This window comes from Solanum stenotomum, chromosome 11, assembly GCF_019186545.1.
Source record: "Solanum stenotomum isolate F172 chromosome 11, ASM1918654v1, whole genome shotgun sequence".
NCBI lineage: Eukaryota > Viridiplantae > Streptophyta > Magnoliopsida > Solanales > Solanaceae > Solanum > Solanum stenotomum.
The window spans coordinates 45,589,914-45,610,562 of record NC_064292.1 but is presented as its reverse complement, the minus strand read 5'-3'; the positions used below and the strand labels follow the sequence as shown (position 1 = coordinate 45,610,562).

At 30.5% G+C, this 20,649-nt stretch overlaps 2 protein-coding genes and 1 non-coding gene across 3 annotated transcripts in view; 2 read left to right on the top strand and 1 right to left on the bottom strand.

The window, feature by feature from the left end:
• The window catches only part of LOC125844901 (fluoride export protein 1), a 300,878-nt gene that overhangs the window by 250,253 nt on the left and 29,976 nt on the right, over positions 1–20,649 (top strand). The gene's annotated exons all lie outside the window — the stretch shown is intronic.
• LOC125844907 (protein CYSTEINE-RICH TRANSMEMBRANE MODULE 13-like) lies at positions 184–15,438 on the bottom strand. The gene is made up of 3 exons (XM_049524270.1): positions 15,282–15,438; positions 14,903–15,125; positions 184–479 (listed from the first exon to the last, which is right to left on the bottom strand). Exons 1-3 carry the CDS (start codon positions 15,301–15,303, stop codon positions 422–424), a joined length of 303 nt encoding a protein of 100 aa, XP_049380227.1. The 5' UTR covers positions 15,304–15,438; the 3' UTR covers positions 184–421.
• On the top strand, positions 20,464–20,559 carry TRNAY-GUA (transfer RNA tyrosine (anticodon GUA)). The gene is made up of 2 exons: positions 20,464–20,500; positions 20,524–20,559. It is a non-coding gene; the product is annotated as a tRNA-Tyr (tRNA).

The window sequence follows — 20,649 nt, the reverse complement described above, 5'->3', positions numbered from 1 at the left end:
TTCAAAATTTTATTTTTTCACCCCTACTCTCGACCCCTTACCACCCCCCCCCCCATCCCCAAAAAAAATTTAAATTTGTTTTTAAAAAATATTTTCAATTTCAAAAATTATTTTCTACTCTAGTAAAAATAAAAGATATTTTTCAAAAATATTTTTCATTCATAAATCAAACACTAAAAAAAATTTCGAAAAATATTTTCTACTCACCAACCAAACATGAAAAAATATGTCAAAAATTAACTTGTTTTCTAGGAAAACATTTTCCTTCATACCAAACACACCCATAGTTATATTATTACTAGCCTTCCATTACATTATACACAAACTTGCCTCCAATTAAAAATACATATATATAATTAAAAGCAAGAAAATCCTCACACAAAAAGTTTTGAGAAATAAATAGCAATTTTGACAGGCACAACTAGAAGCAGCAGCAGCAGCACTCTTCCAAAATACAGCAACAACAAAGAGCGGCCAAACTGCAATAACCAATCAAATTTTGTTGCTAATTCCAATGATAAAAGATTGTAATAAAAGATTGTGATAAAAGATTATCACAATACATGTGATAAAGATTAAAAGTTTATCACATCAAATCTACTAGTATTTCCCAACCATTGCGATAAAAGATTATAAGTTTCAAGAGAAAATCTGAGCTATTTCGTAATAAAATCAATTGTTATTAATACATGATTGAAAAATTGAAAAATGATAATAGTATTTAAAAGTACATGTTGAATATTGAAATTATGCATTCATTGAATTTTTGGTAATAGATTTATAATTAAGAAATGAAATTAAAAAAAATAATAGAGCTAGAAAAATTATTGTATGAGGTTTCTATTAGGCCACATAAATTGTTTTTATGTGATTGTCATATTATTATATATCTTTCTTTTCCCAAACCATTGATTTTCATTATGCAAATGGTGATCATCGGGTATTTGATGAAAAAAGTAGTGTAATTTTTACCCGAGCCTGTTGAGTGTTTTATCTTAGCAGAATAAAAGAATTGGTTTTTTGGATGGATCTATTATTCAGGAATATTTTACTGTCACTGATTTTAGGAGTTCATTAGTTGTGGGTCAGTTTGTTGTTTATTTTAAGGAATTAGTTCTATATGTAATCTCTATTTATTTGGAGAGACTTCCATCAATAATATTCAACGAAGTTTCTGATGTTGTTGTTTACTCAATTTCTATAGTGGTATCAGCGTTAGACTTACAGTGACATGTGAGTAAAAGAAGCCGCAGCTTACTTGGTATCTTGTAGCAACTAGCAACAAGTGCTCATGGCATCAGAGCAGGACCCGTCTCACCCAATGTTGGGGACCCCAAAATCAAAATTGCCCACGCACCAGATGCTAAGCACTGGGCGTGAGGTGGGGTGTTAAAGAATGACAAAAGTCCCACATCGGTGGTTAATGAGATGGGTGGACTCCTTATAAGGCTTGGACAATTTTCTTCCCTTTGAGCTAGCTTTTGGGGTGTGAGTTAGGTCTAAGACCTAATTTAACAGAGACCATTCTTCAAAAGGATACCTCAAAGCTGATTTGCAATTCAATGAAGGAAAAGTATGCCGGTACAACAAGAGTGAAGCGGCAACAACTTCAAGTCCTTTGCAAAGAATTTGAAGTTCTACACATAGAAGAAGGGTATTCAGTAGATGAGTACATCACCAGAACATTAATCATTGTTAACAAGATGCGTGTTTATGGTGGAAAATTGAATGATGTTGATGTTATTGAAAAGATTCTATGATCTATATGTCTTCCAAATTTGCATATATGATTTGCTCTATTGAGGAGTCAAAGAATATTGATACAATGTCAATTGATGAACTACAAAGCTCTTTACTATTACATGAGCAGAGTATGACACCTTCTCCTACAGAATACCAAGCTTCGAAAGTGGAAAATCAATATGATTCTTCTAACATGAATGGTTTTGGAAGAGGTCGTGGTAGAGGCAGATGACATGGGAGAAACATGACTTCAAATTGTAGAGGAAATGCACGTGATAATGGTCAACACTATGCTTATAATGTGACATTTGATAAATCACAAATAGAGTGTTAGCGTTGTCACATGTATGCCCACTATCAGTCTGAATACAAAACTAATTTGCATTCATACAAGGGAGATAGAGAGAAATCGAATATCGCGGAACAAGATGAAGAAAGAGAAGAAACTTTGTTGATGGCTTGTCTTGCGCAAGAACAATCTCATTCAAATAAGTGGTATCTGGACTCAGGTTGCAGTAATCATATGTTCCGTAACAAATCTTTGCTTTTGAATTTGGATGAATCTTTTAAAGATAATGTCAAGCTTAATTAGAAATAATTATTGTATTTTTGTTATGGGACAAAGCACTATTAGATTGCAGGTGAAGGGACATTTCTTCAAAGTTGATGGAGCTTTTTATGTTCCTGAATTAAAGAACAATCTTTTTAGTATAGGGCAGCTACTAGAAAAAAACTAGAAAATTGTTATCAAAGAGGGTTATTGCACAGTACAACATCTACAAAAGGGAACAATTTTTGAAGTTAAAATGACAGTCAATAGGTTGCTTCCTTTACACAGTAATGACCAAACATGCTCGATGACAAAAATGATGGATTCTACATGATTATGGCGTATGTGTTATGGACACTTCAATTTCAATGGTTTGAGAACCCTGCAACAAAGGAACATGGTTGGTGGTCTTCCCCAATTCAATGTTACTATCAAAGTTTGTCAAAATTGTGTTGTTGGTAAACAACATCGTGAATCCTTTCGGGTAGAAAAGGCATGGATGTCTAAGAAATTGTTGCAATTGATTCACTCAAACCTTTGTGGTCCAATCAATCCAGCTTTGAAAACAAATAAAAGGTATTTTATATCTTTAACTGATGACGATAGCATAAAGACGTGGGTTCAATTTTTGCAACAAAAGAAAGATTTTTTTAGCTCATTCAAGGTCTTTGCTGAAAAGGAATCGAGGAAGAAAATCAAAGTTCTTCGAACTGATCGTGGTGGTGAGTTCAAATCCAATGAATTCACAAGCTTTGGCGCTATGAAGGGAATTCGAAGGCAATTGACAACAACTTATACACCACAAAATGGTGTATCTGAGAGGAAGAATCGTATCATTTTGAACATGGTAAGATGCATGTTGACAGGCTGTAAAATAAATTCTACGGTATATTCATAATACTGTAGATGTTGGCTTGGTTTTCAAGCATAAAAATAGTCAATATCTTGTTGGATATTGTGACTCAGATTATGCAGGTAATTTGGACAAACAAAGATCAACTACCAGCTATGTTTTCACTATTGCAAACGCACCAGTTGGAAGTCTACTTTGCAGTCAACAGTTACTTTGTCTACCACCGAGGCAGAGTATATGGCAATTACAGAGGCTGCTAAGGAGGCAATTTGGCTTTAAGAATTGTTTAAAGAGCTTTGTATTGGACAAGAAGGAATCACAATATTTTGTGATAGTCAAAGTGTTAGTCAATTAGCGAAGAATCAAGTTTATCATGCAAGGGTGAAGCATATTGATGTCTGATATCATTTCATACGAGACATCATAGAAGAAGGTGGAGTCATAGTAAATAAAATTCATACTACGGATAATCCTGCCGATATGATGACAAAAGTGGTGACTGCGGTCAAGTTTCAACATTTTTTGAACTTGATCAAGATTGTTGAACATTGAAGATTGAGGTTGAAGACACAAGCAAAAATTGTAGTTGAGAGAAAGTTGAAAATGGAGAATCTTGCCAAGGTGGAGATTTGTTAAATTTGACAAGATTCAAAAATGAATTAATGTTAAGATTTGGTGGTTAGGAAGATAATTCTTCATTGGTACAAAAGTCATGTAGCAACTTTGTAGGTGAAACTTAGGTAAACTATAAAATGGTTTCACAAGTTAAACCTTGATATTTTGACACATTGTGATGTCATGGATGACATCTATAGGAAGAATTCACTCCTATAAATAGGTAGCTCCTAATTCATTTGTAACACACCTTTCAAATGCCTTCTCATCTTCAAAGGCATTTGTTTTTCTTTCTCTATTGTAGTATTTCACTTGTACTCTTTTGGAGTGAAATAAATATTGGTTGTTGCGAAAGCCGAATATATAGAGAGCGATGACATCACAACTGCTATATCTAAGGGTAGCTAATAAATAGTAAATGAGACAACAATAAAAAGAACACCAAAAATTTACGAGGTTTGGCAAAATTTTGTTTTCTTTTGCCTACTCCTCGGGCACAACCAACCAATATTTATTTCACTCCAAAAGAATACAAGTGAAATACTACAAAAGAGAAAGAAGAACAAATGCCTTTAAAGATGAGAAGGCAAATGAGAGGTGGTTTACAAATGAATTAGGAACTACCTATTTATAGGAGTGAATTCTTCCTATAGATGTCATCCATGACATCACAATGTGTCAAAATGTCAAAATTTAATTTATGAAACAATTTTATGGTTTATCTAAATGTCACCTACAAAGTTGCTATCTTGACTTTTGTATCAATGAAGAATTATATTCCTAACCACTAAATCTTCACATTAATTCATCTTGAATCTTGTTAAATTAAACAAATCTCCACCTTGACAAGATTCTCCATTTTCCACTTTCTCTCAACTACAATTTTTGATTGTGCCTTCAACCTCAATCTTCAATGTTCAACAATGTTGATCAAGTTCAAACAATGTTGAAACTTGACCACAATCACCACTTTTGTCAGCATATCGGCAGGATTATCCGTAGTATGAATTTTCTTCACTATGACTCCACATTCTTCTATGATGTCTCATATGAAATGATATCAGACGTCAATATGCTTCATCCTTGCATGATAAACTTGGTTCTTCGCTAATAGAATAACACTTTGACTACCACAAAATATTGTGATTCCTTCTCTTACAATACCAAGCTCTTTAAGCAATCCTTGAAGCCAAATTGTCTCCTTAGCAACCTCTGCAATTGTCATATACTCTGCCTCAGTGGTAGACAAAGCAATTGTTGACTGCAAAGTAGACTTCCAACTAACTGGTGTGTTTGCAATAGTGAAAACATAACCAGTAGTTGATCTTTTCCAGCATTATGCATGTACCTGCTTACAACTCCAACAACAAGTGAAATATTTGGCCTTGTGCAAACCATTGCATACATCAAGCTACAAACAACATTCGTNGCAATTGCTATATACTCTGCCTCAGTGGCAAACAAAGCAATTGTTGACTGCAAAGTAGACTTCCAACTAACTGGTGTGTTTGCAATAGTGAAAACATAACCAGTAGTTGATCTTCATTTGTCCAAATCACCTGCATAGTTTGAGTCACAATATCTAACAAGATATTGACTATCTTTATGCTCAAAAACCAAACCAACATCTATAGTATTATGAATATACCGTAGAATCAATTTTATAGCCTGCCAATGATCCTTTCCAGCATTATGCATGTACCTGGTTACAACTCCAACAACAAGTTAAATATTTGGCCTTGTGCAAACCATTGCATACATCAAGCTACCAACAACATTCGTGTATGGTACTCTCGACATATATTCTTGTTCAGCTTCATTCCTTGATGACATAGCATCACTAAGTTTAAAATGAAGAGCAAGTGAAGTGCTAACCGATTTCGTTTTCTCATTCATACCAAATCGATTTAGTACCCTCTTCAAGTATTCTTTCTGATATAAATATAATTTCTTTGAACGTCTATCTCTTTTTATCTCCATGCCAAGAATCTTCTTTGCTTCACCCAAATCCTTCATGTTAAACTCCTTTCTTAGTTGAATCTTTAGCTTCTTAATTTCCTCTTTACTTTTAGAAGCTATCAACATATCACCAATATATAGGAGAAGATATATAAAGGAATCGTCTTCAAGCTTGCACAAATAAACACAATGATCGTATTTGCTTCTTATGTACCTTTGCTACAACATAAACTTGTCAAATCGTTTGTACCATTGTCTAAAAGATTGTTTCAATCCATACAACGATTTTTCAAGTTTTCACACCATTTTTTTCCATCAACTTTGAATTCTTCTGGTTGAGTCATGTAGATTTATTCTTCCAAGTCTCTATGTAAAAATGCAGTTTTTATATCCAACTGAACTAATTTCAAATTCAACTGTGCTACCAAGGCAAACAAAACTCTAATGGAGGAGTGTTTTACAACTGGAGAAAATACCTTATTATAATAAATTCCCTCTTTTTGAGTGTATCCTTTAGCCACCAATCTTGATTTGTAGCGAACATCTTCTTGGTTAGGAAATCCTTCTTTCTTTGCAAATACTCATTTGCACCCAATTACTTTCTCGCCTTCCGGGAGATTGGCCAATTTTCATGTATGATTCTGATAAAGGGATTGCATTTCTTCATCCATGGAAATCCTCCACTTATCTTCATCTTAGCTTTGGACTGCATCTTTATAGTGGTAGGAATGTCATCGGCTACAATTGAGTCTGTACAAGCCACTATATCTATGAGTCGAGTAGGTTTTCTTATTGTCCTTTTAGGCTTGCTGGTTGCTATTGATTCAAGTTGTGGTTGAGATTCTTAAGATTGAACCTCCCCTTCGATTGGCTCTTCTTCTAGAGGAAAATCTTCTATTGTTTCTTTGTTTGATCCCAGTTTTGGAAAAAATATTTTTCCTTCAAACTCCACCTGTTTCAAAGCACCATCAGTTTGTTTGACATCTTCAATTGTTACCTTATTTGTCAAGGCAGATTCATCAAATGTAACATCCCTGCTGAAAAAAATATTTTTCTTGTCTCTAGACACCATAAATGATATCACGTGACTCCAGAGGTAATTCCCATAAATAAAGCATTTTTTGCTCTTGGGTCCAATTTTGACTCTCTTACATGATAATATGCAATTGAGCCAAATACATATAAAGAACCATAATCTTCAGCAGGTTTTTCATACCATTTTTTCTAATGGTGTCTTCCCACCTATAGTAGCAGATGGTAGACGATTAATGAGGTGACATGCATATGTTATTTCCTCAACCCAAAATTCTTTGCCCAAGTTAGCATTGGACAACATGCACCGAACCTTCTCCAGCAAAGTCCGGTTTATGCGTTCTGCCACCCCATTCTATTGTGGTGTATATCTGACGGTGAAATGTCTGATGATGCCATTGTCATCACAAATTTTCTGAAAAAGATCATTTTTGTATTCTCCACCATTGTCTGTGCGAAGACACTTGATCTTTCTGCCAATTTGAATCTCTATCATTGTAACATCCGACAATTTGAAATAACTTTGAAAAAGCTTGAAATTTGAAATAGTCATTTTTGGAAAAATGTGAAAATTTCAAAATCTGGAAAATTTGGCCAAGTATGGAATATAATGAGTTTTTGGCCAACTTTGAACGGTTATAACTCCTAGCTCAGGANGATTGAACCTCCCCTTCGATTGGCTCTTCTTCTAGAGGAAAATCTTCTATTGTTTCTTTGTTTGATCCCAGTTTTGGAAAAAATATTTTTCCTTCAAACTCCACCTGTTTCAAAGCACCATCAGTTTGTTTGACATCTTCAATTGTTACCTTATTTGTCAAGGCAGATTCATCAAATGTAACATCCCTGCTGAAAAAAATATTTTTCTTGTCTCTAGACACCATAAATGATATCACGTGACTCCAGAGGTAATTCCCATAAATAAAGCATTTTTTGCTCTTGGGTCCAATTTTGACTCTCTTACATGATAATATGCAATTGAGCCAAATACATATAAAGAACCATAATCTTCAGCAGGTTTTCATACCATTTTTTCTAATGGTGTCTTCCCACCTATAGTAGCAGATGGTAGACGATTAATGATGTGGCATACATATGTTATTTCCTCAACCCAAAATTCTTTGCCCAAGTTAGCATTAGACAACATGCACCGAACCTTCTCCAGCAAAGTCCGATTCATGCGTTCTGCCACCCCATTCTGTTGTGGTGTATATCTGACGGTGAAATGTCTAATGATGCCATTGTCTTCACAAATTTTCTGAAAAAGATCATTTTTGTATTCTCCACCATTGTCTGTGCGAAGACACTTGATCTTTCTACCAATTTGAGTCTCTATCATCACCTTCCATTTGAGAAAAATTCCCAACACTTCACCTTTAGTTTTCATCTTATGCACCTATAGTCTTCGGGAAAAGTCATAACCAAAGGATACAAAATAGTGTATCCCACCTAATGAAGGTGTTTTGGAAGCACCCCAAACAATTGAATGAACATACTCCAAAATATCTTTAGTATTATGTATAGTTGTTCTAAATTTAACACTTGTTTGCTTTCCCTTAACACAATGCTCACAAATCTCCAAATTGCAAGTTTTTACTCCTTTTAGCAATCCTTGATCTGAGAAAGTTTTCAAGGATTTTCCTCCAGCATGTCCCAAGCGCATATGCCACAGCCTGGTCATTTATGCCTCTTTGTCGTCATTGAATGTTGTTGGCCCTGTCCCAATAAATGTACTACCTTGATAGTGGTACATGTTATTACTTCTTTGAATTGCCTTCATTACCACCAGTGCACCGGAGCATATTCTCATTACGCCATTATCTACAATGACTTTGAATTCCTTTGACTCTAGGGCTCCCACAGAAATGATATTTTCTTCAAAATCTGGTACATATTGAACATCTGTTAATGTTCTAGTTAATCCATCATGATTCCTTAATCGAATTGAACCAACACCATATGCGGTAAGAGGATTATTGTTTGTAGTGTGAATAACTCTACATTCTCCCTCTTGTAAATCAACAAACCAATCTCGATTGTGACACATATGATAGCTACAAACTGAGTCCATCAACCATACATCAGATGATTTGGATGACTCTATTGTAACTAAAGAGTAATCAGAGTCATCACAATCAGCCACATTTGAATCCATGACAGCCTTCCTATTATTTGGTTTGGCCTTGCTTTTCAACTTTGGACAATCTTTCTTCTAGTGCCTTTTTTCTTAGCAAAAGGAACATTCATCTTTGCTGAGTTTGGATCTTAAATTGGATCTACCTTTCTTCGATCTCATATGATTTTAAGAACGACCTCTCACAATCAGTGCCTCTGCTTCTCCGCCATTTTGTTTTTCTCTCTTTCTTTGTTCATAACTATATAAAGCAAAACAAACTTCTTTGAGAGATACTTCATCATTCCCATGCAGTAGAGTAATTTCAAGATGCTCAAACTCATTGGGAAGTGAACATAACAACATTAAGGCTATATCTCCATCCGTAAAAGTCACGTCCATATTCCGCAAATTTGTCGCCAACTTATTAAAGCTAGTGATATGATCATTCATTGTGCTACCAGAAATATAAGTGAAGCGTAACAGTCTTCTTTTCATGTAAAGTTTATTTTGACTGTGTTTTCTTCAAGAATTTCTCCTCCAATAAATTCCATAGTTTATTTGCAGATGTTTCCTTTGTGTATGGATACTTGTGTTCTCTTGCAAAGTACGATCGAATGGTACCGCAAGCAACACGGTTGATAATCTTCCAATCTTTTTCTCCTACACCGTATGTTTTCTTTTCTTTTATGGCAATATCTAGCCTTTGTTAAAAAAGAACATCAAGGACCTCGCCTTGCCATATATTTCAAGATGTCCTGACCCGTCAAAAATTTCAACTGCAAATTTCGCATTTGACACAATTCTTGTCATAAGCGAAGATGCCAATGATGACGTATTATTGACATTCAATATGGACTCATCACTTTTCTTGTCACTCATTTTGCGACAAATACTATTTACTAGCTAACAATGCAAAGACCAAAGTAAATTTTTTCTGATGTGAAAGTTGTTATCTTGACTAGCTAAATTTTACCTACAAAGTTGTTATCTTGACTGTTGTGCCAATTAATAATTATCTTCCTAACCATCAAATCTTTACATTAATTCATCTTAAATCTTGTCAAATTTAACGGAAATGCTACATTAGCTGCAACTAGAACCAACAAGAATTTACTGTGTTAATAGTTTGATAATCAAGCTCTCCAAGAAATCGATCTTACATGGGGGAAATAAACACATTGATGTGCAATATCATTTTTTTGAGATCTTGTCAACAATAAAGTCATAGACACTACAATAAAAATAACTTTTAGCGGCAATAAATAGACACATTAATAAAGAGTGTTAAAGTCTTTAGCAGCATTAGTTAAGTGACATTAGATCCAATGTCTCTAAAGGCTTTAGGGACATATACAAAGAGTGTTAATTGCCGCTAAAAATACATATTTAGTGGCAATTGAGCTATTGCCGCTAAAGATAATTTTTTATGTAGTGAGAGTTAATATTTTGCAGAAGTGAAGATCATGTTGCAGATTTATTAACTAAGCTTCTTAAGTTGGGTCCATTTGTGAAGTTGTACATATTACTCGGTGTCTACTCAGAGAATGATTATAAACTGATATTATGAATAACATCTGATTTAAGGGAGGTTGTTGAGTGCTTTATTTTAGCTACAAAATTTATCAAATGAAAGTTTAAAAACCCTGATAAGTAATAAAAAATCTAATGGTGAATTAACTACTACAACTATGGAAATATTATATATGTACGAAGTAGCTATAAGAAATGAATTTAGTAGTATGACAACAAAAGTAGAAGAACAAAATAGAGAAAAAATCATAAATTGGAATCTAATGACAAAATTAGCAATATGTAATATGTGTTATATAGATGAATATACATGTGCATTTAGAAAAATAAGAAGAAAATTAAACAAATTATATCCAAAATATAAACAACTCAATATCACAAAAACTGATAACGACAAATTAGATCAATTAATAGATAATATATCTAAAATAGAATATAAATATATTCAATATTTAAAGATACAATGAATAACGAGAATAATGAATATAGACAAAAACTTACTGAAATAACTATAGCAAAAAGACAAGAATTGAGACATAGGCAAAATAAATTTAACAGTAATATATTTGCAGGAATTTGTAAATAATTTATAGTAGCACAAAGAAAAACTATTTTATATCTACAAATACAAATAGAAAACTTAGAATATAAACTACAACACAATTTATAAATGAATAAAGAAGAATACGCAATAGATGAAAAAACATGTGAAAACTATGACGGATTAAAAATAAAAATAATATTTTCTAATCTAGGAAGAAGATATAAGAAAATAGGTGACAATCTAAGTTTAATGTTAGAAAAAGAAACGGTAAAACTAGAAGATAGTTTAACTGTTATGATAAGAATAACAAAAGAAAATGAAGAAATAGATAGAAAAACAGAAATTGAAAAAATAAAACAACAGGCAAAAAAGGAAGTACAACAATTAGAAGAAGTAAAAAATACTAAAATAATAGAACTAGAAAAAGAGCTGGCAATGTTAAAAGAAATTTATGAAATGAAACAAAAAGAAAAAGAACAAAAAACAAAATTAGCAAATGAGATAATTAAATTTAAAGAAAAATTACAATTAGAAGATGAATTAGAAGAAAAAGAAGAAAATAACCAAAATAATCTACCTGAAATAATATTAAAATAAACTACGAATATTTACAATATTGGACAGAAGTTATGAAAGACATAAAACTATTAGAACAATTAATGGAAAATAATTTACATATGTACCGAAGAACCCAAGATATGTCATATCTAGAATATATCATAAATAATATTAAAGAGATATCAAGATTAAGACACTTAGCAAAATAATATTATAATAAAATCTTTAAAATTGATTCCTCACCTACCAAAAATGGTACACCTACCAAAAATGTCATGAATTGCTCACCTACCACACTACCAAAAATATCGACAAAAATAAAAAGACACATGAAGTAAAATGTGCAAAGAAAGTCGTAGATAAAGAGATAAGGCAAATAAGACATAGGGCCAAAAGCAAATAGTATAAAGTAAATAGTATCATGTAAAAAAGTCATAAAGTAAATAGTGCTATGTAAAAAAGTCAAGAAGTACGTGCATTATTGTACATTATTGTAGGGTAAATAGTATAATACATGCATTATTGGGCATTATTGTAGTACAGTACGTGCATTACTGTAAAATAGCCATAGGATAGAAATTTCTTTCTATATAAAGGAATGTACATGTAACATAATAAACAAGCCTTCAATAAAACGAAGCAAGCTTTCCAAAAAACATTCTCTCAAATATTTAAATACTTACTATTTCATACCATTGTTGATTTAATATATCTTTTGATTCGTTATCATTAAATATTTTTTCCCATATGATTCTTCTTAATTCAATTATCTTTATACCTTTAAGTATATATAGGATTAAAGTTTCGTAGTTTTTTATTATTTCATCATGTCTGTATGTAGTCATGTTCTTTATCATGCAGGTTTTTATTTTCAATTATTCCTTCCTATCATATTCATAATTGATTAAATTCATATTAGCTCATTATGAACTAGATTATTTGTTTATCATGTTCCCCTGTCACTACTAGCATCGTATTTTAGCGGATACTTCCTTCTTATCAGCGCCTCAACTTTGTTTACTCCCCTAAACGGCTTTCCTTGCCTACCGGTTTCAACATTAGGATGGCATAGTATAGAAGTTTTCTCCCTGTTTCCAAAAACGTGCTAATAAACTAGAAATCATGATTCAAATAATTCTAATACATAATAACTAACATAAATTTATTCAATCATATATATGATATTCAGGAATATATGAAATTAGTTTTGCATATTTTTTGAACAATATACTTTTGCCTCTTGTTTATCCATGATATCTGAAGGTTATTCCATTATCTATTAAGTATTTAAATATTTGAGAGAGTGTTTTTTGAAAAGCTTGCTTCGTATTGAAGGCTTACTTATTATGTTACATGTACATTCCTTTATATAGAAAGAAATTTCTATTCTATGGCTGTTTTATAGTAATGCACAATAATGCACGTACTATACTACAATAATGCATGAACTATACTACTTACCCTACAATAATGCACCTACTTCATGACTTTTTTACATAGTACTATTTACTTTACGACTTTTTTACATGGTACTATTTACTTTATACTATTTGTTTTTGGTCATATGTCTTCTTTGCCTTATCTTTTTATCTACGACATTCTTTGCACATTTTACTTCATGTGTCTTTTTATTTTTGTCTTCTTCTTCTTGTCTTCTTCTTCTTATCTTCTTCCGTCTCTATCTTATTTGATCATTCTAGTTAGACATCGGGAATCACATTATCTTCTCCATTATATTTTGAACATATACGATCAGGATATTTACGTCCAATTAGCTCTTTTTTGGTGGACCTATTCTTTAAGACGATTTTATTGTTACTGATTTTAGGAGTTCATTGGTTGTGGGTCAGTTGTTGCTTATTTTTAGAAATCAGTTCTATATGTAATCTCTATTTATTTGGAAAAACTTTTATCAATAATATTCAACTAACTTTCTAATATTGTTGTTTACTCAACTTCAACAGAGCCACGACCCTCTCAACTTTCCCAAATCCCCCCATCCTGGTTCTTCTCCTTTACGGGGTCAATAATTACTTATTAAAAATGCACTATAAAAAATATGAAAAGTTAGGTACTGAATTTATCAGTAATTTCTATTTAATTGGTCGCTAAAAAGGTCTTAGCTAATTAAATTTTCTGATCCATCGTTAATACATAGTTAAATGGAATTAGCATGGGATTTATGTTGTTTAGCTGCAAAAAAAATTATGTCGCTAATTTCTTGTAATTCTCTAGCAGTGATTGTACTCCCTTCGTCCTAGTTTAAGTGACTTACTTTCTTTTTGGTTTGTTCCAAAAAAGAGTACATTTTTCATACATAGTAAGTTTTCCAATTTCAACACCCTACACAACAAGTTTAAGATTATGGGATTTAAAAGACTATACACATCTTTAATTTAAGATCATAAGATTCAAAATTTTCATTTTATTTCTTAAACTCTGTATTCGGTCAACCTCAAAAGCTAGCTCATAAAGAAAATATATGATCCAAATCATATTAAAGAGATCACTTATCCCTTAAATCATCAATGTGTTACTCTTCAAACACATGCCTAGAGAAGGACGTATATTTGGTGCACACACTATTTAAATATGGGCCAATATCGGAAATAAAAATTGGGATCCTGCTCTAGTATTATATTAAAAAATGAACATTAAGCTTAACACAAGCCTAAAAATTAACTTGAAAAATCAAAATTATTCAAACCATTTTAAAGAAACCCCAATCATCTTTTTGAGACTAATATTTAACACTCGTCTAATAATTTTGGCAACAGCCAAAAGTCAATTGATTCGAAAGATTAGTTGGAGATCATGTACTTATATGTTTAGAATAAGATAATGCATATATACCAATCAACGTTACGTGAATGCATATCATACGCCCTCTATTATATGACCCTTTTTTTCTATTTAGTCAGTTTTCAACAAATAATTTCTTAAATTAAAAACTTTTTACTTCAAATTTTCTATTTTACTCCAAATAACATTCTTTTAAAAACTGAAATTGGTAAAAACCTTACTTGCACTCGATTTTTACACCAAATTTAATAAATACATGACATCTTGAAATACACTTATATCCCTAAGTCATAATTAATTAATATACATTCTCATCTTAATTTATAGATTAATCCGAGTAAATTAGTATAATTTGGTGTAAATAAATTGAGTAGGAATTAAATTTTACCATATCCTAAGGGTATAAAAGCAAATCTTTTCTGAATTATTAAATTTTATATTCAGTCAAACATCTGTATATAAAAAACAATAATATACAGAGAACGGAGGGGGGGGGGGGGGGGGGGGTGAAAAAAACACACCGGAGGGAGGGGGAAAACACCGGGGGGGGGGGGGGGGGGGGGGGGGGGGGGGGGGGGGGGGGGGGGGGGGGAGTTGACATACCAGCCTCTGAGGAATGATAAACAACCACTATGGTGGTGGTGGTGGTGGTGGTCATCATGATGGTGGTGGTGATCATCATGGTGGTGGTGGTAAATATGTTGAGGAGGTGGTGGTGGTGGTGGTGGACAACATTGATCATTATTGAAATAACCTTGATAATTAGGGGGTCCTGGTGGCGGAGGATAGTACCCGCCGCCTGGTGGTGGTGGTGGTGCACCATATCCTATAACAATCAATCATCAATATTAAAAGAAATCTTCATCAACATTAATTTAGCTAGGAAAGAAAAAATCGTAGTAGTAATTGATCATTTAATTAGTGTTACATGAAAATTATTAACTATACAAAGAAATGAAAGGAATTAATTTAGGAAAATTACCTGGTGGAGGATATGAAGTCATTGGTAGAGAAATACAGGTGCAGATCCAGCAAAAAAAGTTAACAATATGTACAGCTGATGATAAGGTGGGGAAAGAAATATAAAGAGTCAACTGTTTAAGAGGGGCAGGAAAGTCTTATTGGGCACACAAGAGTACATTAAACTATTTATTAACATATCCCATCTACTCACCATGATGGCATTGGTAATACTAGTACTCCCTCCGCTGAGTATTTTGAGATTTAAACTAATTTATCTTTAGTTATATATTTTATTATGATTTATAATACTTTTTATATAGTTTACAAATTCATTTTAAAAGAATTAAAGACTTCACGCGTAAGTTTCATATCAAACTTAATTGTTTGACTCTCAAAAAATGAAATGTGTCACGTAAATTGAGACAGATGAAATATTAGTTATGTTTGCATTAGTTGATCTGAAATTACTTTTTATATAGTGTTTGATTTGATGTATTAAAACTAATATAGATAACATAATCTTTAATTTAATTTTATTTTTATATAAATATAAATACCATCCACAAAAACGTTGGAAAGAATATGAAAAAAGTTTTGAGGGACAACTCCGTCTTAAAGTATACTCATGAGGTATTTAAAACCTCTTGCAATGCTTATATCATGGATTTCCATTTATTAATTATACCTAACATGATATTAAATAGAATATATAATTATTTAATAATATATAAAGTTAGTACATACATTAGTATTTTTAATTACATCCTACCAAACAACTCTTTAATTGCATGTGTTCACGTGATTCTTACTTTGAAATGAAATAATGATTATGCATCCAACTTACTTTGAAATGAAATAATGCTTATGCCTCCAACAAAAGCCCAAAAGGACAGAGGTGGAGCCACCCCTATGGGTAGTAGGGTTCACATGCACTTATTAATTTTTTTAAAAATTATATATATATATTGAGAAATTGATAGAAATTAGAATATAATTAACAATACATCAATAAAAAATATAGAAATATCATTGTACGACTAGTACAAGTTAGAATATCCACTCGTGAAACCTGAATTTAAATCCAACTAGAGTGTTTCACTATTCTTATTTAAATTAATACTCCCTCCGTCCACTATTGTTTGTCAGGGTAAAATCATGCACAATATTTAAGAAAAATTTAATATAAGGTGCAATTTGACTAATATAACCCTACTATCAATCATTATTAATATGGTTTGTACTTTTTTGAAAACTGTAAAAACAATTTTTTTTACATTAAAATGGTCTTGTAACTTTAAAATGACTACTTTTTGATACTAGTAGTTATGTTATTATTAAGGGCAGAATTGGAAAAAGTGACTAATTATTTCTTGATTGTTTAAATTAACAATTAATTTTGCAACTATTTTTAATATACTTGACAAACAATAGTGGACGGAGGGAGTATTAATGCACCCAAAAAATTTTAATTCGCAAAAATATAGAATAGACATGGATCACATGAGTTGCAGAAAAGTTGACCTGTCAAGACCAATTAATGTTGTCGCTAAAGGCGGAGAAAATTAAGGGCATCTCCAACCCAAACACCAAATTTTACAGCATTATTTTTGTGTAATCAACTCTAACTCACTGCTCTAAATTTTACACCAAAAAGAAATATTTTTCTCTCTCTTCATTATTATATTATTATTATTTCTTATTTCATTTATATTTTCTTATTTCATAAAACAATTTTTTTCTAAAACATATATAATTCATATTATTTCCTTTTATAATCGTTTAATATAAAATTATTTTGTACCATAATTTTTTAAACAATATAAATTGCTAGCAAATATTATACATTATACATAATAATGGATAATACAAATAAAAGTGAAATCATTAATGAAATACAATTAAATAAATTATTGATGTATACTTTATTATACCCCATACAATTTATATTTTAATAATATTGATGGATCCGGAAAGAATCTGTCATATTATTAAGNAATTTATAGTAGAATTAACATAATTTATTTTTAAAAAAAGTCATATATAGAAAAATGAATTTATAAAAAAACTAAATTTTATATCTAAAATTAATATTATAAGAATATTACATAAAAAAAATTAAATATATAAGAGATTTAATTAAAACATACAATTTATATACCGTTTAATTAAAAGTTTGTATAATGAAATAATATTAAAATATTAAAAAAGTGAATTGATGTGATGAATAGTGTTACATCAAATTTGGTGTAACACTATTCACACACCAAATTTGGTGTAAAAATTAGTGTGAATTGGAGCTCAAAACACAAATTTTATACCAAATTTAGAATTTGATGTAAAATTTGATGTTGGGTTGGAGATGGTCAAAATAAGCCAACCAACAAAGGAGGGATTAAAAGTCTCTGCCACGTTAAACTTGGGCAGTCAATGATTTTCAAAAAATTCACACCAAACTGTTTATAATTTTAGTTAGGATTAATTACTTGAGTGAATTTTTTTTTAAAATAATTACATATTTTAAATATATTTTAAGTAATTTTGTATCAATAATGAATTAAACAAGTAATCTAATTGTAATAAAATAAATCAAAAAATTGTAAAATGAATTAAATTTGTATTAAAATTGTAATACACAATATTAAAGTTGACTTAGAAGAGAGAATGAAGAATGAATGAATAACATAGCTAATGAAATACAAGACAATGATCTATAAACTGAATTAAACGTATATCATTGTTCGTGAATAAAATATGTATTATATGTGTCTTATAAATTATTTTGATTTATATCATTAAGAAAGAAGTAATGTTTGTAATATGTATTAAAAATGTGTTGTGCGTGTATTGCAAATATATTATAAGTGAATTACCTAAATTGTTCTGATTGATATCACCAAGAAGGGGATATATTTGGAATATGTCTTATAAATGTATTGTTCATGACTTTTATTCAATTTTAATACTGTTGCAAGACAATTTTGAAATCTTCATCTTCTTCGAGCTTTAATTTGAAATTTCTCCTAAAATCAACGTTAAAACTTAATCAATCTCCCTTAAAATTAAGATAAAAACTCAAAATGTTATTTTCAATAATATGGAAGAACAACTTATACAAACTCATCACAATTTCGTAAAACCCAAATAATGAATTCAAAGCTTAAAGCTTTTGATGGCCATCAATGATGAATTCTTGCTGCTGCAATTTTAGAAATTTGAAATCTCTGTTTGTGCACACGATTTTGTACAAATTGTGGGTATTTGTATTCTTTTTCTTGTGATATTTTAGTGTAAATCGTGCAACATGGGTGTATATTGATTTGAAGATATGAATATTTAAAGATAGTTATTTGGATTAAAAATATGAAGAAGAAGAAGAAAAGGAGAAATCATATCTAGAGAAAGAGACGGACAAATAGAAAAGATAATGGGTCCTTCGGAGTGTTGTACAATTTTAATCTCAAAAAACTGTTAGATTTAGTTTAAAAAAAATATTGTCCTAAATGGTAAATATTTTCTCAATATATAAAAATGAGAAATTGAATAAAAATATCCTTAAATATTACTACCTCTATTCACTTTTAATTGTCATGGTTCCTTTTTTAGAGTCAAACTATAAGAACTTTAACTATCATTTTATGATGTATTTTTTCATCATATTGATTTATGCAAAAAATTGCAATTTATAGTACTTTTCGTATAGTTTTTGAATATCTAAATTTTTTGTTAAAAATATCAAATTAATTTAATCTAATTTAACTTTGAAAATTAGTCAAATTGACTTTCGAAAAACACAACATGACAATTAAAAGTGAACGGAAGGAATAATTTAGTCTAAAAATTCTCCTCCCGATCAATAATTTGATTAAAAATATATCTTTATTATTATTTAATAGATCAAAAATATCCCTTTTCAGAAAATATAATTTTTTTTTTCTTTTTAAAAATTCTTTTTTGATAATAATTTTATTTATTAACAAATGTTTATCTTACCTCTCTTTAAGCAAAAGCTTTAAATTTTCAACTCTTAAGTCAATCGAACACGTTGTACTTAGGCCACCAAGACCCGATTCTTATGATCCAATGCACAGCTTGATTCTTCTCTTGCTTTTATATTCACTATATTTTATTATTATTGTGAATTCAATTCATTATATAAAATCAATCTACCTCACGTTTCCCTTAAATCACTTTGATAAATTCAATTATATCGTTTTGTGGGTAAATAAAAAATAATTCCTAAAAAAGGTGAATAATTCTCATGGTCAAACGGTTAGTAAGTAATATACACAATTAATGTAATTCATTTTTACACTATCACGTTATTTTTATTTTTTCTAGCAAACATTAATATATTTTATTTTTTAGATATCAAATTCCAAGTTTTAAAAGACTTATCTATATATTATTTAGGTATAAAAAATAATTTACTTGTGATAAAACTTAAAAATTCGATAGAAATTCACTAGAGTTGCTATTTGGTGAATTTATTTTTGATATTAATCTTGATTGCTAAAATTGTCATTATCAGAAAAAATCAACAAAGTAACTCTATAACGTTGGAACAATCTTTCAAATCACACACATCTAAATATAAAAACCAACATTATATTATACTAAATGTAATTTTATTGAATGAATTATTACTTCAATTATAACTTGAATTTTGTGCAGTTAAAGTAGTTATAGAAAATATTTAACTTTTAGAGCCAAAAAAGTAAATCAACAATGAAAAAACTTTATAACTATTTTTGAACCTCATTGGTAATATAAATTCTGAAATTAAAGTTTTAATTACAATTCACGTACTCGTAAGTTGCAAACCGTGGTTAAAACAGTGTTTCTACTACGTAGAATATTTGCTCCCTTCGATTCATTTTAATTTTTTACATTATTAAAAATAGTTATTTTAAATTACTTATTAATTTATAAAATCAAGAGAACTATTTTATTTAATCTTATAATTAATTCTTTTTGAAATAGTACAATCAAATTTGTAAAGTTTTAATTTTTTTAAAAAGTAAATTAGTAAAATTATATATATATATATATATGATTTCTAGATAGAGATGTATAAAGGAGAAAGTGGACAAACTAATAGGAAACGGAGGGAATAAAATTTACATAGCTTACACTATTAGCCTACTCATATAGAGAGAATAATAATTAGTTAAATAGAATTTGTTTGATAATTAAAACAGCAACCGACCTTAGCTCAGTTGGTAGAGCGGAAGACTGTAGTTGGTGAAAAGCCTGGCAGATAAATCTTTAGGTCGCTGGTTCGAATCCGGCAGGTCGGATTTTATTTTTTTTGGTTTCCAAAAACATTATGCTTTTTTTTTCTACTTTCAAAATAAAATGGTTGTGTTTTTTATTTAAGAAAAAAAATT

Excerpts from the sequence above, each read along its gene's own strand:
- LOC125844907 (XM_049524270.1), bottom strand. The coding sequence starts at position 15,303 with ATGACTTCATATCCTCCACCAG. Across the intron at positions 15,126-15,281 it reads GACTTCATATCCTCCACCAG|GATATGGTGCACCACCACCA; the intron begins GTAATTTTCCTA and ends TGATTGTTATAG. Across the intron at positions 480-14,902 it reads TTATCATTCCTCAGAGGCTG|TTTGGCCGCTCTTTGTTGTT; the intron begins GTATGTCAACTC and ends TGGTTATTGCAG.